Source organism: Desmodus rotundus, chromosome 12 (genome assembly GCF_022682495.2).
Source record: "Desmodus rotundus isolate HL8 chromosome 12, HLdesRot8A.1, whole genome shotgun sequence".
Taxonomy (NCBI): Eukaryota; Metazoa; Chordata; class Mammalia; order Chiroptera; family Phyllostomidae; genus Desmodus; species Desmodus rotundus.
The window spans coordinates 53071969-53098643 of NC_071398.1; the positions used below are offsets into that span (position 1 = coordinate 53071969).

The following is a 26675-nucleotide window of genomic DNA, read 5'->3' on the forward strand; positions in this document are numbered from 1 at the left end:
ACGGAGGTGTGCTCAGGGCTGCGGGATTTTCTTCCTTGGTTTTCGCGTCCAGCGGGAAGGTTTCCACTTATTTTCAAAATTGAATAATATTGTATCAAGATATTTCTTAAAATTAAAAAATGGAACAACTCTAACAGCATACTCAATAAAATAAAAAAATATTTCTTACATTTGTTTTCATTAATAGGATTCCTTGAAAGCGTTTGGTTTCATCCAATAAAAAAAGAGTTTAGGAACACCTAATATATATTCTCCTAATATATTGGCCAGTTTTGGTCCAATCAGAATTTAGATATGGGAGATTTTGCATACTCAGGATTTTTCTTTGTTCTGTTTCTGTCAGTGTCCCAAATTTTCTGCCCTTGTAATTCTATACCATGCCTGAGCCCGCCAAGTCCGCGCCCGCCCCGAAGAAGGGCTCCAAGAAGGCCGTGACCAAGGCGCAGAAGAAGGACGGCAAGAAGCGCAAGCGCAGCCGCAAGGAGAGCTACTCGGTGTACGTGTACAAGGTGCTCAAGCAGGTGCACCCGGACACGGGCATCTCGTCCAAGGCCATGGGCATCATGAACTCCTTCGTCAACGACATCTTCGAGCGCATCGCGGGCGAGGCGTCGCGCCTGGCGCATTACAACAAGCGCTCGACCATCACGTCGCGGGAGATCCAGACGGCCGTGCGCCTGCTGCTGCCCGGGGAGCTGGCCAAGCACGCCGTGTCCGAGGGCACCAAGGCCGTCACCAAGTACACCAGCGCCAAGTAACGTGCTTCAGCCTCTGTCAGATGAAAAGGCTCTTTTCAGAGCCACTCACATTGGCATCTTGAGAGCTGTTATATGGAGATTTTTAAAAACATGTTTTGTCTGTTTATAGACAGCCTTCTTTAAGATGTAAGTGTAGTGCGATAGAATTTGAAATAATTGTGTGCAGTGGGTACTATTGTGATGTAGCCCTAAAAAGTTTAATATCCTAGTTTTTGTGTTTTAATCAATATCTAATTGCTCTCAAAATTATCCAGTCGGTTAGATTTTAAAATGATTTTGTTTTTGAGTTCTTTGTTGTACATGCAGCACCGACACTATGGAACATGCATGTGATTATGTCATATGTGTCTTCTGTGTTCCTCACGTGGCTCAATCCTGGTCTGTGGATGATCAGTGACTCTGGCTGAATTGGCTCGATCACAAGTGAAAATGTCCAGAGCAGCCAAAGCACCAGCACCTCAGCACCTTGGGTGAAATAATTAGAATTTCATTAGAGAGTCACTTTAGGGACTTTGATGTGCTAGAGGTCAAATTTGCCTTTAATCGTATGCTTTTAATACTGCTAATTTACTTAAAACGCATGATCCTCACAGTTCAAGATTCACGTTTATTTTTTTTTTCATTTTAATAAATGCAGATATGCATTTTGTATTTTAAAGCTGTGGATTATTTTGGTAATTATTTCAAATATGGCCCCCAATACCAGAGTGAAGTGGGTTGTGTATATGCCCCTTTACATAGAGACCTCCGGGCAGGTGGCAGCAGGTGACACTGGTAGGTTAGGCATCTCCTGCTACACTAGGACATGTGGGTTTGGCTTAGCCAGTCCTTGTAGGCACAGAAGGGTTTTAAGCAAGGATGTCCCTGGCCCACTAATGTGTTTCGGAGGCACATCAGGGGGCAGAACTCACCTGGAGAAGGGGCGTGTTCTCTTGAAGTTTGCTAATCAAGAAACAACTTATTCTCATCTACAGAGATATTGACAGGTGACTCCACCACTGGGTTCTTTTTCATATTTTTTCAATAAAGGGCTGACTTTAGCCGCAATATGGTAACTTCACCTGGTGTCTCTCCTAGTTTTTGATTCCTACTTCTCACCTCATAAATGCCCTCCTGGATGTATTGGGGGTGATAACAGTGCCTCACCTGGCTTCATGTAAACTGACTGTGAGAATTCACAGCTGCAGCCTGGGTGTTCAGAGTAGCAAACGGGCCTGGTTGGGACAAGGGTCATTTTATGTCATCCTCAACTCGTGTCCCTTCAAGAGACAGTTTTTGAGCTCATGTAAGGTGCCTGGTCCAGCTGTCGGCATTGGGGTACATCAGTGGGCAAATGAGACAGAGTGATTGTAAGCAGGTGTGTGGGTGCAGGCTTCCTGAATGGAGGGGCGGTGCATTGGCTGTGACAATAGGTGGAGTAGCTTCTGTTACGGTCGGTCATCCTGGCTTCTTCAGTTGGTGGCCTTGCTGTAGCATCAAGCTCACTTTAGTCACACCTGGTGCCCCCTTGGGTAAACCCGCAGAACCTCCCTGGTTTAGGACAAACATAATGCCACCTGATTTGTCTTGGCTGCATCATCTCAGATCTTCTGGAGAAACGCTGCCACGCTTACTGATTCAGGCTGTGGTGCTGGAAGGAATTCTAGGAGGAGAAACCATTATAGCAGCACTCTGGTGGGCGTGGGGGCGGGGAGGGGCTGGGGGTTGGGGTAGAAAACTCACACGTGCATCCACACCATAGCTTTCCTGGAATTGCAAGCTGGCCTAACACAGACATCCAGGCCACCGTGTTCTTCTGTGAGACACAAACGATTTCACAGAACACAGAACATACAGTGGTGAGGCTAGGTGAGGCCATCAGGACTGAAAAGAGACCTCAGAGCTGAGCAAGGTGGTCTGAGTACAGACTGGCCTAGTTTCCCTATTCTTCAGCAGGGCTCTGTAGTATCTCATTGGAAACGGAGTGTTTGTATCTCCCCAAGATTTCTATTTTGAAATCCTAACCCCTCATGTGTTAGGAAGTGGGGCCCTTGGGAGCTGATTAGCCCATGAGGATGGAGCCCTTCATAAAAGATTAGTGAGATTTAGTGCCATTAATGCCCTCTATAAGAGAGATCACAGAAAGCTCTTCGTCCCCTTCGCTTTGCATGAAGGGGGCACAGCGAGAGGACAGCAGTCTCTGAACCAGGAGCCGGGCCCTCGGCAGACACTGAATCTGTCTGGCTCCAGTGTGGGGTCCCAGGCTACAGGGCTGTAAAAATAATGTTTGTTGTTTTAAGCCAACCAGTCTGTGGTATTTTCGTTACAGTGGCTAGAGGTAAGACATGATTTTAGGGATGTAGATAATATGTATCCAGTCCCTTTTAATGACAATTTACATTATTTCCACTCCTTTGATATGAGAGTGTGCACAATACATTGTGTTTAAGTCCTTGGTGATCACATCAGTTTCCTCACCTACCTATGCTGATAGTTCCCTAGAACTCAGGAGTCTGAACTCAGGAGTCTCACCTATCCAGCTGCTGATTCAGTATTTCCTCCTGGGCCAGGGAGAGACCCAACAGCAGGCTGACCAGGCAACAGAGTTTGTGTCTTAAGCAGCCAGCAACATTTTTCTCAGAGTCAGTTTATCAAATTGCCTGGCTCATCCATCTGAGGATCTGCTTTGAAAAACCTTTTAGGTGTTTCGTTTTGAAGAGTGTTTGCTAGTCTCTGCTCTGAGAGAGCTACGTTTCACACCAGCCTTTGCAGGCTACCGTCGTGGTCTCCTTCCCCCACTCCCAGCGACAGTCATGGGCCCTGGTTTCCAGGAATGATGAAGAAGGGATCTTCAAGTCGAATCCGCAGACCTTTCGTGCTTCTGTCTGGCATCATATTTTTCATCATTCGTGAACTGATGGCCACTGATGATAGACAGCCGGAGTCTGGGGAAACCACCGTGACCCAAGTAGAAAAATTTTTGGAGTGTTTTTGCTAACAAGGACCAAACTGATGCCTGAATCATGGAGAAACCCTCAGACACCAACTCGGTACGATCTTACATCAAACCCGGGCATCTTTGGGCCTTTTTAAAGTCTCTTGAGCATTTATAAATGGAAATAAATTCTTTAAAAAAAAACATAACTTTTAATAACCACACTGTAGTGTTTGAATTATCCATAATAAAAAAAAAAGGAAAAAAAACCCAAAAACCTTTTACAGCAGGACGGCTTCACTGCTGACAGGCGGGGGGAGGGGAAAGGAGGAAGGGAGGAAGAACCTCCTTCACAAATGCAAAGTGCGGCCTCGGGGCTCGGAGGAAGTTAGACACCCGGGTTAGAACCCGGACCCCTTTGTCTAGTCAATGGTACCTTACAAATTGCTTGGCCTGGGGCTCAGGGAGGGGCCGCGCCTGAGAAGGAAAAGGCACAAGGCCCAGTTTCACTTAAAGTCAGCACAACCGGGCTTGAGGCAGATGACAGCGGGAGGCCTGGGAGGTGGTGGTGGTGATGGAGGGCGGGGGGGGGGGGGTATGTTTCAAGGTTTGTGGATATTATCTGACGTAGCCCGGGACAAACACTTTAGGAATTTACACCCAGCCTTCTGCTGGCAATTCATATTTTAATCAACGTGGCTTCCTGTGGGTGGCGACACTCTCGCAGTCTCGTAATTTGTAGAAATATTTATTGAACACCCAGAATTAAGAACGAGCTAGGCAGCGTTGGAAACTGCTCCTCGCCAACCACGACCCACGGTTGATCCTTGTGCAGGAGAAAGGGGGTCGGCGGGTCCCTCCTAGAGAAAGAGCTGAGGACTCTGGAGCTTTCTGTCCTGCACTGGGGCGGGGCTGGGGTGGGGGGAGGGAGAAATTGAGAGGACCCCTCCGGTTTGCTTCCTGCCTGTCCCACTTCAGCCCCATACTTTATCCCCCACTCCCGTTTCCTTTTCATTCCAGTTTGTCCCCCCAGAAGCACCGGCTCTCTCCCCACGGGCCGAGGTCCCCACGCTCGCGGGTCCCTGCCCACAGACTGGCCGAGGCCTGTCGCGGAGGGGCCACCGTCCGGCCTGCACCCAAGAAAGCGTGTTTGCAGAACCACCAGAGCACGAAAAGCGCGCACAGCTCTTCCCAGGAGGGAGTGGGCGGCCCGGAAAGGACCTTTGGTGGATTCGAGGTTATGGAGATAAAAACAGTGACTTATCCCCCAAAGCCGTAGAGTGTGCGGCCCTGAGACCACGTCCATGGCCGTGACCGTCTTGCGCTTGGCGTGCTCCGTGTAGGTGACGGCGTCCCGGATCACGTTCTCCAGGAAGACCTTGAACACCCCGCGGGTCTCCTCGTAGATGAGCCCGGAGATGCGCTTGACGCCGCCGCGGCGGGCCAGGCGCCGGATGGCGGGCTTGGTGATGCCCTGGATGTTGTCGCGCAGCACCTTACGGTGGCGCTTGGCGCCACCCTTGCCGAGACCCTTCCCGCCTTTGCCGCGACCAGACATGCTTACCACCGAGAAACAACAAATTACCCGCACACCTCCGCTGAAAAAAAGCCGAAATTCCTGGCTGTTACACTGCACGCACCTCTTACAACACTGCGTGGGGACCGGCTGCGCGGGCGGACGCCTGGGGGCGCTGCGGGCGGGGCCCGAGCAGACAAAGGGGGCTTTGTGCGTCTGCCCGTTCCTTGGAGTCATTCAAATGCCTTCTTTCAAAACATTTTTTAAAAATTCTGTTGTGCATCGAGGTACTGAAATAATTGCACCTATATAAAGCTAAATATGCTGTGTTTTGGTTTAAATTATTAGGGTCCTTCCCGTGGGGAAGGCATCGGTCGGAATTACACACTGCGCCGTATTTTAACACCTATCTCAAATGGGGACGCGTCCCAGGCTTCTCTCTTGCCCGAGAGGTGCCTTCCTCTACTTCAGACGAAGGTAAAAGACTCAGTGATGCTGGTCAGGGGCGTCGGGATCGAGGAAAGAGCCGAAAAGCCCCGGGCACCGTGAGGGGCGTTCTCTGGCTGCAGGTCCCCGGCAGGCCTGACCCCAGCGCCGGGGCCTCCGCACCCCCTGCGCCCGCCGTCTGAGCCCCAGGCCCCGTTTTCTGACCTGTTTTCTCTCATTGTCACCTTAGTGTCATCCGTAGAACAGAAATATTCATGCCAATATCACAAAGGTGTTGTGACAATTGAAAGGTACATTTTTGGTCAAATATTCAACACAGTCAGTGAGGAGGAAAACAGGGGGTTCTGTGGAAAATAAGCTCCTCAAATGATCTTACAAATTTCTACTTGGGCTGGTTTGGGCGGAAAGACTCACCCCAGGCATATCGCTTCTTCAGTAAAAGGTTATCGTGGCCAGTCGTCTGCTTTATTCCCGTGCGTCCAGGTTAACACACTTTTGAAATGCCAACACCAGCCCTTATTCTTTTTCGCCCCCTTAAGGTTTAACCACCCCCCAGGGACCACAAAATGTTAACTATTTTTTATTGCGATCCCTGACTTGTTTTCTCCCATCTTTACGTTTCTTCCTTAGTTCCAAATTCATTAAACAAACAAAAACAAAAATAAAAACAAAAATCCCAAACTGCAAAACTGTTGATCTCGGAGCATTTGAGAACTTGCTTCCTAGCATGTCTTCCAGTGAAGTTCTCTACAGGTTTGGACCTTTCTTGTGTGGAAAACTGGAATTACCTGAGGAAATTAATCTTAACGCTCCACGGATTGATTTTCTCCCCCCTCCCCCTCCTTAAATCTCTCAATCTCGTATATTGTGATCTGGACCTGTGTATGTGTTTTGTTTTGTTTTTTGTTCTTTTTTGCTTTCATAATGTCCATCGCTCTACATCAAAGGCAAAGTTTGATTTTTGAAGTCAGTGCCAAATTTACAGGATAACATTTAAATTTATATACAGAATTTATTATTTTTTTATTAGTTTTTTATAGAAACAACTGTAAACCTACTTTTACCCCACCCTGTCTTTCTGGGATTTTAGCCACCAGTCTCCCTCACATCTGACCCAGACGCGATTCCCCTGAGGACTGCATTGTCTGATAAAGTAGCCCGACTCAGGTTTGAGCATTTGAAATGTGGCTGAAGTTGAGGAACCAAAATTTAAATTATATATATATCTATTTTTAAATTTTATATATTTTTTAAGTTTTGTTTTCAGTTAAAAAGCTGATGCTCCACTCAGTTATTGAAACTTTTTAGGTATGTTTGAACCACTTGGGCATGCAAAATTATTTATCAACACTACAGTCGGTGGAATTTAAATTTAAATCAAGTTTTTCCAAGAAAAAATTAGTATAAGATTGAATAAAATGTACACCCAATTTGGAAGAATTAGGCTGACCAAAGGAATGTAAAATATTGCAATAAGTGCGATAATGATATCTTTATATTTGTTACCTATTGCAATAAAATATTTTGCATATTTAGAGTTAAATACTATTTATTATTATTATTACTATTACTATTATTATTTTAATCCTCATCCAAGGATATGTTTATTGATTTTAGAGAGAGAGGAAGGCAGTGGGTGTGGGGAGAGAGAGAGACAGAGAGAGAAACATTGGTTGGTGGCTTGTAGTTCATGCCCTGAACAGGGATCAAACCTTCAACTTTTCCATGTATAGGACGATGCTTCAAATGACCGAGCCACCTGGCCAGGGCTAAATACAATATGGTATTAAAATAATTGCATCTTGTTACTTTTCAAAATGTGGTTACTGGAAATGTAGAATCCCGCCTGTGGCTTGCATTACTCTCTATAGGTAGTGCTGCTCCAGGACTCTCCCATGCCATGTTTCCTGATCTCCAGCAAACCTTGCTGTCAAGGGCTTTGGAATACGGTGGACATACAATGTATTTCTAAGACACCCAGTTACAGAGACTGGCCTCAAACTAGACTGAAGCACTCTCAAAAAATTAAACTTATTTCAGCCATAGAAGGCTGAAATATTACTCAACATTACTCAACAAGGTTTAGGAGAGGGCAAACTTTTTTTTTTTTTTCTGTCTCTCTGGGTTATTTGGCTGCTCTAACAATTCAATTGGCATAAGACAAATTAACAGAAGAAAAACTAATTTTGTATGATAGGAGCCCTATAAATATAGGGGACCCAAAGGCAGTCCTGAGCTAAGGAACAGGATGAGGGCCTGGGGCTTCAGGGGGGGAGGAGAGCAGATGTCTGGCAATTAGAGGTTTGCCCTGTCCTAGGTCATTCAGATAAAAATGATCTGTCACGATATTTCTTTTCTTTTCAGAATTCAGAGGGCCTGTCCTCTATTTGAATTCTTTCAGGTAGTTGAGGAGAGGTAAAAATTTTTAGTGATTCTCTTGGGTCTCAGTTGACTTTAGCTCAAAATAATCTACATGCCAAAGTGACAAATTTCGCTCTGGCATGTTGGCAACAAAGGATGGGTGCTAGAACACTTGTCAGCCTTAGAGTTCTTCATGGGCAGGATATCAGGAATTGGAGACTACCTGGAAAATCTGTGGCTAATAATTGTGTTCCAAACATGTGTTTTTTGAGGGTAAGCATCAAAAACTGATTATTAAAGGAATTATTGTCCAAAGGAGCTTAAGCTTCTGTACAAGAGAATGTGCATTCCAGATGTGGTTTTCTTTTTTTTTTTTTTTAAAAAAGATTATTTAGTAGAAGTACCAAAGCATTTCATAAAAAAGAAGGAAGGACAGGAAATAATTTATTGTTTCTGGAAGTTAGGTAAAGACCAAGAGAGACTGAGGCAAAATTGAGTCAATTGCATTAGAGTCTAGAAAGAATAAAAAGCTACACTTTCTATTATTTGATTAATGAGCAAGATAAGAATGTCAAGGAGTTACACCATAACGTTTTAGAGACTTTTCTTGCAGGCTCTATGTTTTCATTTTTTTCCTGGTAAGATTTCACAGTGTAAGAAAAATGGGCTGAGACTTGAAAGTAGGGAAAAGATCAGCCAAGGTGTCCAACGTCATGAATGGCGAAGGCTACCCAAGGACCCTGTGAAAATGAACTTTGATGGTCTCACTGTTGACTATTGATTAAAGGTACCAAACTGATTCTTTTCCTTTCTTCCTTGATCTCATTAGTAATTCACTCACTTATAAAGAACCCATGGACAAAGCAAAGGCGGGAAGGATTGAGGGTGGAAGGTTGGGGTGGTGGGGTGGGTAAAGTGGCAGTGGGAAAATGGACACAACTGTACCTGAATCACAATTTTAAAAAAAGGGGTTCCTAAAAATATAAAAATATAAAAAATTAAAAAAAAAGAAAATTTCAAAAAAAAAAAAAGGTACCAAACTGAGTGAGCTTACTTGTTAACTCGCAGGGTTTTATTTGATACAGATGCAAATAATTTCTGTCTGGTGGAACAGATACAACTCCAAAGATTTATAGCCTCATGGACATCAATTAATTTTGTTTTACTCTAAATCAATAATACTATTTAAAATTTTCCTTGTTAAATTTTCTATAAGTACCACCATTTGTTAAATATTCTTTGAACCTATCATAGAACTTTCCTGTTCACGACTTAGATAAACTCTTTGGCATGCATTCATTTTATATTTAGTGGATCTTGATTTTACCTTTTGAAAGTAGGTGAGCTGATGTCATGTGACTTGGACTCGATTGCAGGCAGGGGCTCTAAGGAGAGGCGCTGGTCCTCTCTCCTTCCCTCTAGGTCTGGGAAATCAGGCACCTTTCCCTCAGTGTATGACCAGAAGTCCAATAAGCACAATACAGGAAGGCAGAGAGTTCAGGCAGGAAAGCCGGTTCTTCATCAGGCCTGGGCTCACTGAGGACAGGAAAGGCCTCTGGTCACTGCCAGGCAGCTCTGAAGCCTGTTCAGAAATACCTAAATACGGGATGAAGGTAAAGGGGGGGATAAATGTCCTTTCATTGTCGTATGAAACAGTCGTCTGAAAGGCCTGCCCAAGTGTTCTTTAATTACACTATGTGACTATGCCTCTGTTTCCCTCTTTCTTGGAGTCCACCATCTGTGGATTCAGATGTTAATTTGTAGAATACTTGATAATGTCAATGATTTCTGTCTATTAGAGATGAGAATTATCCACTGGGTTCAACGCTTCGGGTGCTCTATTCAGGAATGAGATGCCGCTGGCACAAGTTCGTTTTATTAACTTGCCATAGTAATAGGACACGGATTCACTTCCAGTGCTCTGTCTCCCTGAAGAGAGGCTAAGCTACAGCTTATATTCACTATTCGGTTCATTACCTGTTGATTTCTTCTTTGCAGGTGGCTATACTTACCTGGTTGGGTTCCAGTCAAGCTCCCCCAGGTACAGTTGGGTCTGCAAAATATGTGCTACATTTTAACATTTAACAAAATAGCATATAGTAAGAACCACACAAACCTTGAGATACTTGTCCTATCGAAGAGTAGAAAACACAACCAAAGGTTATATTATAACTGTGTCATGGAACAATAACATTTTTTGACCTAAATTTGCTCTTTGGATTTTATTTCAATCTTTCTTTTGTAAGGGAGGCAGGTTTTTTGTCTATCCACCTTGGTCCTTGACTGGGGACCCTGAACACATAACACTCATTAACAAGAGAGAGAAAAAATGAAAGTTTATTAACATGTATGTTTCATGTACATAGGAGAGACCCAGAAAAGTAATTCATAGAGGTGCCCTAGCTCTTCAGTTTAACTTTTTATTTATGTACTAATTAGGTGGGGGTGGGGGGAGAGAGAGAGATTTGTTGCTCCACTTTTTAATGTAGTCTTTGGTTGATTCTTATGTGGGTCCTGGCCAGCTTGGCTTATTGGGCGGAGGCTCTAAACAACTGAGCTAACTGGCCAGGGCCTGAGCTCCGGTTCACACAGCATCTTCAGCAAAGCACAGTAGATTTGTAAAGCAATAACAAGGCAGAAGCAGCAGTCTGAGGCTTCTAAGGGCGGCAAACCGGGAAGGTAAGATACATAAGGTAAGGGAGTGAATAAGACTCAGCTGTGTCTGTGGGTTCCTCTCGTGCCTGTTGGCTCTGTTCAGAGTCATCAATAAAAGTCACTGGTCTCCAGGATTCATATTCTGACTTAAGGCAGAAAAAGAAGAGGGAAGAGAGAGCTTTTCTTGCAATTGCACCTTCTTAACTGCCTTCAGCTCAAAATATTTTTTTGTCAAAGATGGAAATTTGGGGGTGACTGATCTGTTTTCCTTCCCTTCCATGTAGGTACAGTCGAGAAAATATCCCATGCTCTTCTGAACGAGGTTGTCTTTCTGATGGTTCCCTTGACAGTAACTTATACACAGAAACATTTACAACATTTTTGAGGCTTGGTGCATTATTTGGAATTTTACATTTTGTTGACTGTCATAAGGTAATGGTGTGAAGACCAGTTTCTGCATTTGCTTTTTAGGCTACGAAGGCCTAGCCAGTGAGTTAGGGGCTCATGAAGATTCTCCGTTCACTTAATTTCCACAGATGTGGATTCCACTGATTACAAGGACATTGCTTTTCCGCTACATAAGGGTATAAGGCTGCATATTACTTAGATGATTTCGAACACAGCCTTTTTTAATTCACAGCTTGCAACAGCTGTGTTCCAAGCCATGGGTTCACAGAGAAAAGGTGGGTTCTGACCTCATGTACAAGAGCAGGTCAGTGTGGTTGGTAGGTCCCACCCTGTGATCTAACTGTTTTTGTTTGACTTCTTGAGAAATACGATTACATTTCCATGAACGGTTGAAATAAAATACAAAATTTCTGGTGAGTTTATACTCCACGTTCAAATAAGTCCATAAAAGCGAGGTTTCATTTAATGCTGATGTCAGTGAACTTCATTTATTGTTTTCCGCAGACAAAATAAAAAATCATGAAGAATGCCATCGTCAGTAACATTTAAAAAGCCCGCCCTGACATGCAATTGGTCAGCTATGACTCCTTTGTTCTATTATTTCTTTCATTCATATTTCAGGCTTTCTGACAGCAGGTTTACTTCAATACGCGGGGTGTCTATCATCTGTATGTGTGTGCACCCCGTGCACGTACTCACTACACAATTCGAACAGGTCGAGCCATGGTCCCAATTCCTAGCATTCTGCCACTCACAGAGCTCACAGTCAAAACTTCCGTCCTGGCACAGAACTGCAAGTGCCTTCAGTAAAGGAGGTGCCAAAAAACGAGTTCATAATTTTTTCTACTTTCTGCGTGTGTAAAGTGTGAGCAACAGCTTCAAAAGCTTACTGGCCTCTCTGTGGCCAGATATACAACCTTAGCAGAAATCAAGTGAAGTGCACACGTAGATTTCCGCATTTCAGCCTTTTAGAGAAAGTGGGTGGTTCGGATTCCCCTAACGGGCACTGACAGAGTGCTAAGCTGCTTCACTTTGAACCCTGAGGACCTGCTGCACTGATCCCCTTACTTATCGGATACAAAATGTCTGTGTGTCAACTCTGGGTCAATTAGCAACTTTGTATTGTAGCCCTCCCAGGGATACTTCCACGTCCTTCGTGGTTTTCACACTGTCATCTACTTGCACATTGAGATACTGTAAGAATCAGGCGAGCCCTTTCAGTGAAAAGGTGGGTGGCTCTGAAAAGAGCCTTTGGTTTCAACTTGTTGGAGTTGCTGCAAGCTTTTACTTGCCCTTGGCCTTGTGGTGGCTCTCGGTCTTCTTGGGCAGCAGCACGGCCTGGATGTTGGGCAGCACGCCACCCTGCGCGATGGTCACCTTGCCCAGCAGCTTGTTGAGCTCCTCGTCGTTGCGGATGGCCAGCTGCAGGTGGCGCGGGATGATGCGCGTCTTCTTGTTGTCGCGCGCCGCGTTGCCCGCCAGCTCCAGGATCTCGGCCGTCAGGTACTCCAGCACGGCCGCCAGGTACACCGGCGCGCCGGCGCCCACGCGCTCGGCGTAGTTGCCCTTGCGGAGCAGGCGGTGCACTCTGCCGACTGGAAACTGGAGTCCAGCCCGGGAGGAGCGCGTCTTGGCCTTGGCGCGCGCTTTGCCGCCCTGTTTTCCGCGTCCAGACATGCTGAGTGGTAGCACAAGGAGTAGAGCCGCAGGAAAAACAATAAAAGAAATGTACTGAAGGGAGCAACAGGACGGCAGTTATAGTACTGGGTGGAATTGTTAAGCGCGAGATAGGATTGGTTAAAAATCATCCCTCACATTGCCAACCAATAAGAAAGGTGATGTGATGCAATTAAATTTACATATACTCGTCACTGACACATTATCAAATCAGATCTGGATATTCTTGAGTACCTTATTTGCATAAAGCATCTATAAAAGAAGACACTGCAGACCTTGGCAGACATTTTACAACTTCTTTTTTTCCACTCTTTGTTTCAGTTTAGCACGAAGATGCCTGAGCCCGCCAAGTCCGCGCCCGCCCCGAAGAAGGGCTCCAAGAAGGCCGTGACCAAGGCGCAGAAGAAGGACGGCAAGAAGCGCAAGCGCAGCCGCAAGGAGAGCTACTCGGTGTACGTGTACAAGGTGCTCAAGCAGGTGCACCCGGACACGGGCATCTCGTCCAAGGCCATGGGCATCATGAACTCGTTCGTGAACGACATCTTCGAGCGCATCGCGGGCGAGGCGTCGCGCCTGGCGCATTACAACAAGCGCTCGACCATCACGTCGCGGGAGATCCAGACGGCCGTGCGCCTGCTGCTGCCTGGGGAGCTGGCCAAGCACGCCGTGTCCGAGGGCACCAAGGCCGTCACCAAGTACACCAGCTCCAAGTAATTTGCTACAGTTTCTGCAAACCCAAAGGCTCTTTTCAGAGCCACCCACTTTTTCAAGCTAAGAGTTGTAATGACTTTGAATAATGACCATGTTAGTTTTTTAAGTGTCTTGCTGCAGTGCGGTGCTAGCACCTTGAAGCAGAAATGTCTGAGAGTAAGACAGGTATTTTCACTGTCGGCTTGTTTTTTGCTCCAACTCTGCATTTGACTACAAAGCTGGCTAAAGGGCAGACATGCTGCGATGCCCTGCATCTTGTATAGTTCCAAGAAAAATGAAGACTTCATGCCTTTAATACATTTTAAACGTAAGAGAAATGGCTTTATAATTCCAGTTGAATTGTAACCATGTCACACACATCTAGTGCATGTGTTTGCCTAAAGCAACAACGTGACTTCTAAACACAGAAGGAGTTGGTCAATTAATGTGCACACAAGTTGTAAAGGGACTTCATGGGTTCCAGGATAGGGCCACTTAATTTGAATGAAAAATTTCCTAATATGTTTGAATGCTGAGCACATTGGTGAAATGCCACATTACAGCTCGTGGCACTGAAAGTCCAGGAAAGAATGACTCTTAAAGGCACTTTGGTGCCTTCCCTTTACATTATGTTATTTTTATTCTAGTCATTAAACATTTTACTTTTTAAGTTGAAAAAAATAACATTATTCTAGTGGAAACACCTCCACTGTCCTGCTCTCTGTAGGCATATATGATAGTGAAAATTTACACTTTTGCACTTATGATTACAAACCTATTTAAGGTTATAAGTTGCCGTGTACAGAATCCCATATGGGGTAAGTGCTATACATGCACATACAGCATATTTTTAGGATTTCAAATCAGGTAGGAAAACAGTAGTACTATTCTATACATTCTTGTCTAATTTTTTGAATAATAAACCTCCCACTTTCTACAGAACACATAAATGTGTGCACAGCATCGACAATGAATGTACAAACATTCAAACACAACTACAGAAACAAGAAAAATGGAAAAATAAAAACTAAAAAATAAACCAATGGCTGTAGTCCATGAGACTGATTAAAAAGCCAGTTTTTGCTGTCCATTGTCCCTTAAATATCTTAAGCAAGTGTATCTGGGCCTCGGAGGAGTGCAGGATTTCCCTAAAATTGTGTCCAGTAGTGCAGCCACACGTTCTTCCCCACCCCCACCCCCGGAGCGGAAAGAGCTGTATATTCCTTTCTTTCAAATCCTAAATCTACTGTATCTTAGTGTGCTAGGCAAAATAATGTTGCCCCAATTAATCTACTGCCTAATCTCTGAACTCTGTCATATGTTAGATTACATGACAAAGGCAATTAAATTGCAGTTGAAACTGAAGTGGGTAATTGCCTGAATTTAAAATAGGGAGATCATCCGAACGAACCCAATGCCATTACGGAAGTTCTTAACAATGAAGGAGGGAATCAGAACAGAGAACTAGAGGGGAGGCTTCGGCCAGAGATGGCTGGCTTTGGGGCCATGAAGAGAGGAGCCATGAGCTAAGGAGGGAGGATGGCCTCCCAGAGCTGGAGGAGGCAGGCAAGCCCCTGTTACAGCCCCCCAGGGAGGAATGCCACCTGCTGACTCCTTGATTTGACCTCAGAGTGACCCTTGTTCAAACGCTGATCTAAGTCCTATAAAATTCCCAGTGTGCATTTCACTACATTTGTAATAATTCATCAGACCAGCAATAGAAAATTAATGAACTTATGTAAATTGAAGAATTATTATATAGTGTATTCAGTGGTTTTAAATATAACTATATATTTAAATTTAAAGATGTAAATATCAAAATCACTATAATTGCATGTAAACTATTTCTAAATATTTCAGGCTCACATAATTTTAAATTGCTCTAGTTTTAGCAGTTGCAATTTACATTGACTTTTTTTGCTCATGTCTGCAATGTCTGACTCTAACAGCGGAAAGTCTAATGTCATGGAGAAGCATTTCCTCTACTCACTGCACTGTTATTATTACTTCGGATGATGATAATACTACTTCAAAAACCTGGCCTCAATTATAGCTAATGTATAGGAGTAATGATAAAATGTCCATAAACAATTTCATGAATTCTACATATCCCTACAGTATTTAAATTTATTATAAGCATTGTATGTGTATTAACAAAAGTGTCAACAAAGGTGATTTTAGTAATGTTATCATTTTGCAAGTAAAAAATAGAGGGTGTGAGAACTGAACTTATTTACCTGGCAGAACTGGAGTTCCAGCCAATGTCTTCTGATGCTATGATCTTTCAAAGATGTCTACACAGAATGCAAAGTCACTTTTATAGAAATCTATAGATTTCTTACCACTTTAGGATGTAGATTTGCATAGATTTTCTCCTCTCCCCAGCACGAGGCTACATCTCTCTCCTTGGTGTATTCCCATTCATCTTTCACGTGTCCCCAGTGAGCCACAAAGGAGGGCTTGGTTAGGCTGGGAGATGAAGCCCCAGGCACCAGTAGCCTGCACTTCCCTCTGCTGGAATGGGCGCTTTACCTCCCTGGGAGAGCTGATGGTGGTAACCCTCTTGAGACTGTGCAGGACTGGGGAGCACAGAAAGTGTCTCCTATGATTATCAAAGTGCCCGATAGTGAGAGGAGCCCCATAAGCAAACTCTGTAAGAAGTAAAGTAGAAATAGCCCTTTAAATCAAGGATACTGGACACCTTGTGTCCATGTGCATGTCTATTCACAAACAAACAACAAAGAAAACCTCGCAAAACACGACGGTATTTTTACAAAGATAATTTAATAAATGTCACACAGGTGTGCTGGAATGTTGAAAGGCCAAAATAGAGCTGATGTTCTCCAGACGGCTGAAGGAAGCAGGGTTCAGAGCTCACACATACAAATGGTAGTTACTAAAATCTAGACATTGAGGAGGAGTTCTGGTAGAGAGGAGGCTCAGAACTCGGGAGAGGGGCTGATGCTGCAAGCGGAGAATCCAGACTGGGGGGAAAGGCCAAAGCTGGCTACTGGGGCCAACCGTTGCCCCAAGGAAGTGAGACCAGAGCTGATACAGAAACGAGAGCTCCCTGTGGTCACTCTCCCCTTCCAGACCGCCAAGCTTTGCCTAAGAGTGACTGCAAAGGAGGTTCCGTGTGCACATCTGCAGCCGGCTTTCCATAGAAAATGCAAAGGTCCAGGGAGTCCCTGAGGCAGAGAAACAGGGCCTACTTGGCTAAGTACGTGTGCCGCCCTATAGCTGTCCTTCTCGAATGGACGATAGCTCATCAAATTCAGGTGTCACACTGTCCTGAGAGGAAGAGTAGTGCAACCAACTCTTGTTGAAAGAGCCCTTGGGCTACGCGTGAAGACGCTTGGATAAAACGCTTAGTCAGGACTCTAATGGCCTCAGGAAAAGGGCGGGGGTTGGGGGGCGGGAGAGAATGAGGCCACACAAAGAAACGCGGGAGAAGGACCGCAGCGACACCTAGAGGACATTTCATTTCTAGAGCGGGATTTTCAAAAGGAGCTGTACCCCCTTAAGGCGCTAAGAAATGACACTAAAAAGAAAAACAGACCAAATATTTCAGGGCTGAATCATCAGTCCCATGAAACACCGCAACCAGACCACACAGCCCCTTCGCAAACCTCTGAAGATGAGCTCAAAGGATTGGAGAGACAGCCAGGGATTGTAATATGTGTTTGCTTACTCTTCTGGTACCCCCGCCCCCCAGATCAGGCAAAATTGGAGACAGTGACTCTACTGCCTGGAAACTCGGTGACGTTGTCCTAATTATTTGCAATAATGCTCACTGATGGCCTGACAGCGCGCAGCTCTTATATGAAAATGTGAGTGGCTCTGAAAAGAGCCTTTGGGGTTGGGAGTTAAGCGGCTTCCCCGCGAGTCTACTTGGAGCTGGTGTACTTGGTGACGGCCTTGGTGCCCTCGGACACGGCGTGCTTGGCCAGCTCCCCGGGCAGCAGCAGGCGCACGGCCGTCTGGATCTCCCGCGACGTGATGGTCGAGCGCTTGTTGTAATGCGCCAGGCGCGACGCCTCGCCCGCGATGCGCTCGAAGATGTCGTTCACGAACGAGTTCATGATGCCCATGGCCTTGGACGAGATGCCCGTGTCCGGGTGCACCTGCTTGAGCACCTTGTACACGTACACCGAGTAGCTCTCCTTGCGGCTGCGCTTGCGCTTCTTGCCGTCCTTCTTCTGCGCCTTGGTCACGGCCTTCTTGGAGCCCTTCTTCGGGGCGGGCGCGGACTTGGCGGGCTCGGGCATTGTACCGAAAGAACCAAACCTGCTAGGGGAAAAAGTAACGGCAGAGCACGACGTGTCCTTTTTTATATAGAACCTGACATGCAAATAAGGTGATAAACTAAAGCTTTGTGTCTGATTGGTGGTTATTCAGAGTAACGTCAAAAAAATTAGTTCTGTCCAATCAGAACGTAAGAATCACGAATGTGCATTTTCATTTGTTAAAATGAAGCTACTGTTTTCACCAATAACACGTCTCAGTTTTTGCTGCCAAAAATGATTATAAAAGTTCTCACCGTGGCAGTTTTCATTTTACCATCTGCTTACTGTTCGCATCCAAAGACAAAATGTCTGGGCGCGGAAAGCAAGGCGGCAAAGCGCGCGCCAAGGCCAAGACGCGCTCCTCTCGGGCTGGACTCCAGTTTCCAGTCGGCAGAGTGCACCGCCTGCTCCGCAAGGGCAACTACGCCGAGCGCGTGGGCGCCGGCGCGCCCGTGTACCTGGCGGCCGTGCTGGAGTACCTGACGGCCGAGATCCTGGAGCTGGCGGGCAACGCGGCGCGCGACAACAAGAAGACGCGCATCATCCCGCGCCACCTGCAGCTGGCCATCCGCAACGACGAGGAGCTCAACAAGCTGCTGGGCAAGGTGACCATCGCGCAGGGTGGCGTGCTGCCCAACATCCAGGCCGTGCTGCTGCCCAAGAAGACCGAGAGCCACCACAAGGCCAAGGGCAAATAAAAGCCTGCGGCAACTCGAATAAGTTGAAACCAAAGGCTCTTTTCAGAGCCACTAACTTTTTTTACTTAAAGGCCTTGCACTTTTTTCTTTATGAAACCAGTTGAAAACGGTCTTTAGTGTGCTTTGCTAGTGATGTCGGTACTTAAATACCCCATAAACGCGAAGTTAACCATCCATTTGGAAGGTGCAATAAAAACGAAAGTTGGCCAAATGAAAACCACAGGCCTGGTTTAAGATTAATATTCATAGTAAATTTAGTCAATGAGCGGCAGCAATAATACCATTCTTCAGCCTTCTTTGAGGGGTTTTGCATCTTAATGGTACCCATTATCTCTAACTCTGCTGGACCCCAGGGGATTGCAAATAGGAAAGCAGTAAGACATGCCCCGGAGTCAGGTCCTTTTAGCGGGTTTTTTCAGTGTTTCAGTGTGACTTTAAGAGGGCACGAAGTGATCGTTTTGTATCATTTGTAAACTTGACTATTTTTTAACTTTACACAAACCTGGTTCGAAAGTGTAAGGCATAGTGCTGTATATGAGAATGAGAGTACGTTGATGTAGTTAAAATAGCAAGTGCAAAGAAAAAGTATATTGAAACAGGATCTTTAGAGAGGTGTGAACCCAGGAAAAAATAAAAATCTAAGTTAGAACGTGGAAACCAAGAAATTGCAGTGAATTCAGCCTTCCTAACAACCTTCAATGAGGGTAAAAAGAATCACTTGACCAAACCCACCTGGCGCGCGCCTTTTCAAAATCATCAAAGGAATGTAGTTTCAGGTGCCAAATTTAAATTTTTTATTAAGCAAACAAGACATGTAAGTGCAGTAACCTGTGAGGGGAAAAAAGGCAAAATTTCTGAAGAAACGGTATACAGACGCTAGATGCGAGTATCTTGCTGAAAGGGCGGGTGAGAGGAAGAGGTTAATTTCCCCTTTCAAATCACCGGAAGTTTCAGCATTCAAGAAGTGGACGTCGCCTCCAATACTTTCACTGCGAGCTTGATAGACAGATGTCTCTTCCAATAAGAGCTGGACTTGCCTTATATATACGCACCAGTGGAGCGTATGTATCTTCATTTTTTCCCCTGTTTCAGAGGTGTGTGTTGTTTGAGATGGCTCGTACTAAGCAGACTGCGCGCAAATCCACGGGCGGGAAGGCCCCGCGCAAACAGCTGGCCACCAAGGCGGCCCGCAAGAGCGCGCCCGCCACGGGCGGCGTCAAGAAGCCGCACCGCTACCGGCCCGGCACGGTGGCCCTGCGCGAGATCCGCCGCTACCAGAAGTCCACCGAGCTGTTGATCCGCAAGCTGCCTTTCCAGCGCCTGGTGCGCGAGATCGCGCAGGACTTCAAGACCGACCTGCGCTTCCAGAGCTCGGCCGTCATGGCGCTGCAGGAGGCGTGCGAGGCGTACCTGGTGGGCCTGTTCGAGGACACCAACCTGTGCGCCATCCACGCCAAGCGCGTCACCATCATGCCCAAGGACATCCAGCTGGCGCGCCGCATCCGCGGGGAGCGGGCGTAAATTGCCCTCAGCAAGTAGTGACCTTTAACCCAAAGGCTCTTTTCAGAGCCACCCTAAATTTCAATCAGAGCTGTAGGGGAAATGGGGTAGTATTTGGTTCTTGCTACCATTTAAGAGTTCCCAGGAAATAGTTGTAGTCTTGTCCTTGATGTCTGCACCCTTTGCAGGAAGAAGTAATCAAGTCAGGTTATGTGGCACAGTTTAGCGGAATTATTTGTAACTCACTGGAAATTTTTGACCTTTGAGACCACAGCTCCACAGTTTCCTACAAGGGCAGAAATAAACGACTTGCAAATACAGGGCCTTGTGCTTCAGTCCACTTGGCACACACTTCATCAAGGGACGTAGCTTGGGGCGATTGGTGAACACGGACTAATAAATACCTTTGCAGTTATTCCTAAACAAAGTGTCAGATTTAATGGAGTAAATTCTCACAGAACCCAGAAATCCAATTCAAAAAGACTCCAACATATTGCAGTGATTTTACCCTTAGCAAACTTGCAAGTGAAAATAACATTACCATGTTATTACCATGTTATTTCAATGTGGCTACTGAAAGCTTTATTTGGCTGGTAGTCACGTAGCCAGCACTACTGCACCTTTTAAAAAATGTAATTTTAAAGGTGCAACGCTGGAAACGAATCAATACTGGGGATAGTTGTGGAGAACAATACAGGAACAACCCTGTAATTACAATGTAATGGGAAGTTCTTACATATTTATTTCCTTAAGTGCAAGCTGGTTTTTACTTTTCTACTCAAATTCTCGTACATAGCACTGAGTCCCACTGAACAACAAAAAATGTCTACTGTATGATACTTGTAATCACCTGGCTTGTCTGGAGGGTAAATTGCTGAGTGAAAAGCTGCAAGAGCAAGTGCTAAACTTGGACACAAAAGTACACTACCAACCATTTTTCCTGGTAAAAGTACTTGTGCTCTTGCTTGTGTTACTACACCGAGACCTCCAAGAACCAGAAAGTAGAAACCACTCTATCCTCCTTCACCCCCAACCCCCCGCCCAGTGTATGTGGCATCACAAGCTCTTTATGAGATTATCTGGGTGGCTCTGAAAAGAGCCTTTGTATTCTCAGATATTCTCAATCCTCACTTCTTTTGGGAGGCAGCCTTCTTGGGCTTGGCAGACTTTGGCTTGGCCACCTTGGGCTTCGAGGCTTTAGACTTGGCTGGACTTTTGGCCACCTTCTTGGGTTTGGCTGCTTTCACCTTCTTCGGGCTCTTGGTCACTTTCTTGGCCCCTGCAGCCGCCGCCGGCTTCTTCGCCTTCTTCGGGGTCTTCTTGGAGCTCTTGGGGGTGGCTGACCCCGCGGTCTTCTTGGGCTTCTTGGCCGCCCCAGCAGCCTTCTTGGGCTTGGCCGCGCCCGCCTTCTTGGCCTTGGCCTCCCCGGAGGCCGCCTTCTTGTTGAGCTTGAAGGAGCCCGAGGCGCCGGTACCCTTGGTCTGCACCAGGGTGCCCTTGCTCACCAGGCTCTTGAGGCCCAGCTTGATGCGGCTGTTGTTCTTCTCCACGTCGTAGCCCGCGGCCGCCAGCGCCTTCTTGAGCGCGGCCAGCGACACGCCGCTGCGCTCCTTGGAGGCGGCCACGGCTTTGGTGATGAGCTCGGACACTGGCGGCCCGGACGCCTGACGCTTGGTGGCACCGGCAGATTTGCTAGCTTTCTTTTTCATGGGTGTCTTCTCCGCAGCAGGAGCAGGTGGCGCGGCGGGGGCGGTTTCAGACATTGTCGTTGCTTCGGCTACTTGGTAGTAAAAAAGTAAACTCTCCGAATTAAGTGGCCAGGTTGGGGAGTGCGTCTATATAAACACACAGCGGCGCTATGCGCTGATTGGCTCACAGCTCACCCTTCCGCCCTGACAGCTCTCCAGTCTCCCCTCTGGCCCGAAATTGTGTTTGTTCCAATTCAGGAAAGCTACAAAATTAAAATTTCTTGCAGAGGAATTGCCCCAGGACTACTCTACAATGCACAGGGACAGCTCAAGCTTTGAGACCGTCATAATTTTTCTTCCTGGTTAGTATCCCCTCAGTCTCAGCAGTTGTGAAACCCCCGGACACTATGAGAGATTCACATGTCAGAGCGTCAGCTTGTTGATTTTTGTTTAAATTATATATTTTTTTCTCCGTGTCTTCAATATCTTGCTCTCTAATAATGTCCTATACCTTCTCTGCTTCTCATACATTTCAACAACTGCTTTATTCTCATTGAGATTTACCCAGAAAATGCCTTTCATATGAGGATAAATAACACAGGCTCTTAGAGGATTTCTCTGCAAGAACCATAATAAAGGGTGCTTGTAATAACCACAATTCCCAATGAGAAAAGCCTTTATTTTGTCTGAAAAAAAGCTTTATCATAGATTTTTCTGACTATTTGGAGGGCTAGGTAGTTTTTGGCTTCCAGCAGTCAAAATTTAGTTAGGATAATGGAAAATGTAATATTCAATGATTGTCCTTTTGTGGTACTCGTGATTGTGGCAGCAGCTGAAGGAGAGGAGAGTCAGGGAGGGGCATGAAAGAAAGTTGGATCCTTTTATGGGTTAAAAAGTTCTTGTTTTCTTAGGGGAGGTCAGTTATTGAAATGTTCACCAGCTTTGGGGTATAGAAGTTTGTCATGCTTGGGGAGCCTAAATTTTGGCAAAGTATTCACAGGATAACACCGTTAAGGAAGGTACGTAGCTCACACACACATGAAATCTCATTATGACAAGGAAATTTAAAAACAAGCGTGTGTTATATTTATGACTAAAATTCTTATATGAGGAAGGATATAGCTTTACAGGAAACACATTACAACTTATGCTTTACGGTGAGTAAAAAATAGGTCGATGGCAGAGTTGGTATGATAAGGTCTGGTCCATCCTTACTAAATGCTATTTTTGCTAAACGCTGAAAAATGCAGTATTTTGTAGGTACCGATGTAACTGAATGAGCTTGACCAGAATCAAATCTGTTAAATGAACTGCAAGAACAGAAATCAAGATGCAATTAACTAGTTAATTGTTGTTGTGTATAAGCAATGACTAAGGCTCTCTTCAGGGAGACTAAGCCTTGGATATGAATCACCTGTCTCCTTGCCTTGCTTGCTGCATATAAATAAAACTACCTGCCAACAACCTCGTCTCATTCTTGAGTAGAACATACCAAGCGGCAGTGAACTCCGTGAGGTTGGTAACAACTGAGTGATTTGACTTTTTTTTTCACTCCTCAAACTACTTGTTTGTCTTCAACATATTATGGGCATCATGAAGCATGCACAAATCTCTGTTTCACTAGAACTATGAAAGAAAATGCTGGAATCTGACAGCAAAGCAAAACAAAAACAAAAACAAAACAAAACTCAGGCATTCTCCTTGATACTATTAAAGTCAACAAATGACTGATTTATTCATGCATAACATCCAATTCAGACATGAAAAAATTAATGAGTTAATAGAAATTAAAACTGTGACTCAAATGCATGAGGGGGGAAGAGAAATAAGCTCAATACAAATCATTTTTACATGTAGTGTGTATTACTTGCCACAGAGCTCACATACTCTATTCTTTTAAAAATGGTTTGACATCATAGTTTTCCGCAGCACCACCAAAGTAATAGCTGTCTCTCAGCCATCTAAATGAAGGACATCTCCAAGGTACTTTGCCACTGACCTGTGTGAGCTCATGAGCTACACTTATGTAGATAATCCCCAAGTGTCTCTCTTGAGGTCTGTTTTCTTGCCTAAATGTCAACCTTGCATTTCTGAGTGCTCGCTGAAGATCTACCTCCACATCTCCAGGACTCTCAACACGAGCAACCTCACCGAAGTAGTTTCCAATCAAAAAATAACCTTCCGGTCGATATCTTTATGTGATCTTTGGGCAACAACACCATGCTTTTATTACCTAAGACAAAAACGTTTCAATTCTTCCATTTTGTTTGTCACCAAATCCAGGCTGTCTCCAAGTTTCGTGCGCTCTTCCTAAAATTATCACTCTTCTTTTATTTTGCCCATCATGGTTGTAATTCTAGCCCCTCTCTTTCTTGTGTGGACCAGCTATTCTCCCTTCACGAGCTTCATTCTCTCATTCTCTCTGTAATTTCATCCTGTGTTGCTGTCAATGAATATTCCTCAAGTGAGCTTCAAATGTATATGGCCCATCTTCCTTTGGCTTTCTAATTTAAGGAGAAGCACTTCGGTATGGCATTCAACTTCTTTTACATGGTGTTAGGTCATCATTTTGGCGGCATGGTTTAGTAGAACAAGCATGAGAATTTCAAACCCGCGATATGTATTTGAGTCTGGTTTTGTACTTCAAAAGCTACATGATGTTGGTCTGTTCATGTAACCTTTTACACCAACTTTTTCAGGATTTTTTTTTTGTTTTTGTTTCCCACTCCTCACCCTATTTTAAAGCCAAGGTATATGAGAAACTAATCTAATGACATACTTTGAAATGTTTATATATGCCATTCCCAATCCCTTAAACTGGATGACATTGCTCCCTCTTTTGAGCTGCTATATTGATTTCTTCATGTTATCTGCATACTTGTCCACCTCAAAATCTTCCTAGTGGACTAAACAACCAGGACTATGTTTGATCTCACAGATATGGCCCGCAGTCCTTTATAAATAGGAACGTGCACAAATAACATGCAGGGAGTCTTTGTGGAACTCGGATTCTAGGCGGTCCTGAATCCCCTTCCAGGGCTTCAGTCTGCTATTGTAGCTCCCGCTTACATGCTTGCCTTCTGTGCCACCATGCTCTGCACAGCACTGTTGACACAATAGAGCTGAACACTTGTTATTCATTTTACATTGTATGAGACCCCTACCCGACTGGCTGGGGCCTTAGAGTCCATTGAAGATGCAGAACAATCATGAAGTAAATCACCTGTTGTGAGTTTCTGCCCTTGAGCTCTGAGTGGCCCAAAATGCCTCTCCTTAGAGAGCTCAGTCTCCGCACTAACATAGGCAGAGGAATTCAGTGTTTGCAACCATGTTCCTATCAGATGTGATAAAGGACTGAAAAGCGTAGTGGACTTTTTCTCCCTTCAGATATTGGGGAAAGAAAACAATTCTGTCAACAGAATGACCTTTCTGTATCAATATAGTTTAGAAAAAAACCATAATTATTTCTGAGTAAACATTAACAGATTTACATACATGTAAGTTAGCACACAAGTGACCACAGTTAGGAAAGAATCTCACATGTCTTATAAAGCAGAAGAGAGAAAAGCGTGATCACTTTTAGAGATGCGCTACACTTTGGAACAATCTCCTGTATGCGTATCTTCTGAGCGACTACCCAGCTAAGTCCAGAGGCCACATATCTACCAATTATTTGTCCCACCATCCACGAAGGACCTCTACACTATGAAAACTGAAGACGGGGCTAAATCTGTAAAAAATTTCTCTCAATTTCTAAGGGAAAAGTGAAAACTCTGACTCACTCTTTCTCCGAGAAAACTAAGAAAATAGAGAGAAGAAATGACCTCTTTACTGTTTATAAGTGGAGAAAAATCATCGCCATTTTTCTCACACCTCCATCAGGGTATAACACTATCAAGAGTTTCGTTCTAACGTGATGGGCGTTGGCAGTGCTGCTCTCTGCCTGTCCTCCACATCCAGAGCCTCTCAAGGCTTTCAGGGCCCGACAGAAGAGGGATTCTCAACCATTTTTGCGTCGTTGACTTTTCCATACAACTGAGGAAGCGTATGGGCCCATTCCCAGAGTAACACTTGCAAACATTTAAGAATATAGGCATAGGATCACAAAGAAAAGCCTTTATGTTAAAATAGTGTCATTAAACTCATCAAAACCCCAAATTGGTGAAGTGTTAACATATGCGCTTTTTATCAATACTTTAAACCACAAGATTACGCACATGACCAAGAATTACCATAGTTTATGTGGAGAAATACATTTAAATGATATTTTGAGATACTGACGGCCGAAGTGCATTGTGATATGAATATAGTGCAGACCCAGCCAATCACACTGCGTGCTGCCTGCATTCGTAAACAGGAAATGTGAACATTCAGTTGGGGGGTAAGAAGAGTAAAGATGAAGTTTTTGTTCTCTATACGCAAGTTGCCAGATGCTCTGCACGCCGTCTGTGTATCACAGCTGACGAACTCCACTCTGGAATTTGTGTCCATACACCCTCAACTCTTGGAGGGGACCATGCTCCGATGAGCTTGGCCCTCCTTACAGACTGTTACCAGGGAGGCCCAAGTGAGGGGACTCCCGCTCCTCAGTTTTTGTCTGGCTTCTGAGAGAAGGATTCCGGTGAGAGACAACATGCATATGGAAGTGAGAAAGCAAGTGTATGTATGAAAAGCACCTGAGCTGCAAGTCGGCACCCAGCCAATCTGAGTGCCCCCGCTACTGGGATTTCTGGGGTTGTATGCTTGCAGCTAGCTTCTAGGTCTGCCCCCCTACTCCTCTCTCTAGACCTTGGGATTAATACACAGTTTCAAAGCCTTTCTTTCCCAGATAGTGGAAATGATACACACAGAGTTTCAATGGCTCCCCTCCTCCTGCACCGACATAATTTTTCTTGTGATGTTCAGAACGCCTGGCAATCTTATCTGACCAGGCTCCGGACTGCTGAACAAATGAGCGAGACACGTCTCCTTCCCCCTCTCTGCCTTGGTTTGCTCCCTAGCCCACTAAACACAGACCATGGAGGAACAGCCAAGGCTACCCAATGTCACCTGGACCTCTCCGAGAGAATGAATGATG

The 26675-nt window shown here is 45.1% G+C and overlaps 7 protein-coding genes and 1 pseudogene across 7 annotated transcripts; 4 read left to right on the forward strand and 4 right to left on the reverse strand.

Annotated features, from left to right (window-relative positions):
- Nucleotides 1–366: 366 nt before the first annotated feature.
- Nucleotides 367–1300, forward strand: LOC112313647 (histone H2B type 1-K). Its single transcript, XM_024570248.4, has one exon. The coding sequence runs from the start codon at nucleotides 378–380 to the stop codon at nucleotides 756–758; it is 381 nt and encodes a 126-aa protein (XP_024426016.1). The 5' UTR covers nucleotides 367–377; the 3' UTR covers nucleotides 759–1300.
- Nucleotides 1301–4932: 3632 nt separating this feature from the next.
- Nucleotides 4933–5230, reverse strand: LOC112313937 (histone H4-like; annotated as a pseudogene).
- Nucleotides 5231–11230: 6000 nt separating this feature from the next.
- On the reverse strand, nucleotides 11231–12769 carry LOC112313641 (histone H2A type 1). Its single transcript, XM_045203771.3, has one exon. It carries the CDS (start codon nucleotides 12734–12736, stop codon nucleotides 12344–12346), a length of 393 nt encoding a protein of 130 aa, XP_045059706.1. The 5' UTR covers nucleotides 12737–12769; the 3' UTR covers nucleotides 11231–12343.
- Nucleotides 12770–13039: 270 nt separating this feature from the next.
- LOC112313645 (histone H2B type 1-C/E/F/G/I) lies at nucleotides 13040–14608 on the forward strand. Its single transcript, XM_024570246.3, has one exon. It carries the CDS (start codon nucleotides 13070–13072, stop codon nucleotides 13448–13450), a length of 381 nt encoding a protein of 126 aa, XP_024426014.1. The 5' UTR covers nucleotides 13040–13069; the 3' UTR covers nucleotides 13451–14608.
- Nucleotides 14609–17257: 2649 nt separating this feature from the next.
- On the reverse strand, nucleotides 17258–17710 carry LOC112313646 (histone H2B type 1-C/E/F/G/I). The gene has a single exon (XM_024570247.3). The coding sequence runs from the start codon at nucleotides 17692–17694 to the stop codon at nucleotides 17314–17316; it is 381 nt and encodes a 126-aa protein (XP_024426015.1). The 5' UTR covers nucleotides 17695–17710; the 3' UTR covers nucleotides 17258–17313.
- A 295-nt stretch (nucleotides 17711–18005) lies between these two features.
- On the forward strand, nucleotides 18006–18611 carry LOC112313637 (histone H2A type 1). The gene has a single exon (XM_024570237.3). It carries the CDS (start codon nucleotides 18018–18020, stop codon nucleotides 18408–18410), a length of 393 nt encoding a protein of 130 aa, XP_024426005.1. The 5' UTR covers nucleotides 18006–18017; the 3' UTR covers nucleotides 18411–18611.
- Nucleotides 18612–19474: 863 nt separating this feature from the next.
- Nucleotides 19475–20299, forward strand: LOC112313635 (histone H3.1). The gene has a single exon (XM_024570236.4). It carries the CDS (start codon nucleotides 19521–19523, stop codon nucleotides 19929–19931), a length of 411 nt encoding a protein of 136 aa, XP_024426004.1. The 5' UTR covers nucleotides 19475–19520; the 3' UTR covers nucleotides 19932–20299.
- A 650-nt stretch (nucleotides 20300–20949) lies between these two features.
- Nucleotides 20950–21715, reverse strand: LOC112313625 (histone H1.4-like). Its single transcript, XM_024570226.3, has one exon. The coding sequence runs from the start codon at nucleotides 21671–21673 to the stop codon at nucleotides 21038–21040; it is 636 nt and encodes a 211-aa protein (XP_024425994.2). The 5' UTR covers nucleotides 21674–21715; the 3' UTR covers nucleotides 20950–21037.
- Nucleotides 21716–26675: the final 4960 nt, after the last annotated feature.

Bases quoted from the DNA above. Each gene is read 5' to 3' on its own strand.
- LOC112313647 (XM_024570248.4), top strand. From the start codon at position 378: ATGCCTGAGCCCGCCAAGTCCGCGCCCGCCCCGAAGAAGGGCTCCAAG.
- LOC112313641 (XM_045203771.3), bottom strand. From the start codon at position 12,736: ATGTCTGGACGCGGAAAACAGGGCGGCAAAGCGCGCGCCAAGGCCAAG.
- LOC112313645 (XM_024570246.3), top strand. From the start codon at position 13,070: ATGCCTGAGCCCGCCAAGTCCGCGCCCGCCCCGAAGAAGGGCTCCAAG.
- LOC112313646 (XM_024570247.3), bottom strand. From the start codon at position 17,694: ATGCCCGAGCCCGCCAAGTCCGCGCCCGCCCCGAAGAAGGGCTCCAAG.
- LOC112313637 (XM_024570237.3), top strand. From the start codon at position 18,018: ATGTCTGGGCGCGGAAAGCAAGGCGGCAAAGCGCGCGCCAAGGCCAAG.
- LOC112313635 (XM_024570236.4), top strand. From the start codon at position 19,521: ATGGCTCGTACTAAGCAGACTGCGCGCAAATCCACGGGCGGGAAGGCC.
- LOC112313625 (XM_024570226.3), bottom strand. From the start codon at position 21,673: ATGTCTGAAACCGCCCCCGCCGCGCCACCTGCTCCTGCTGCGGAGAAG.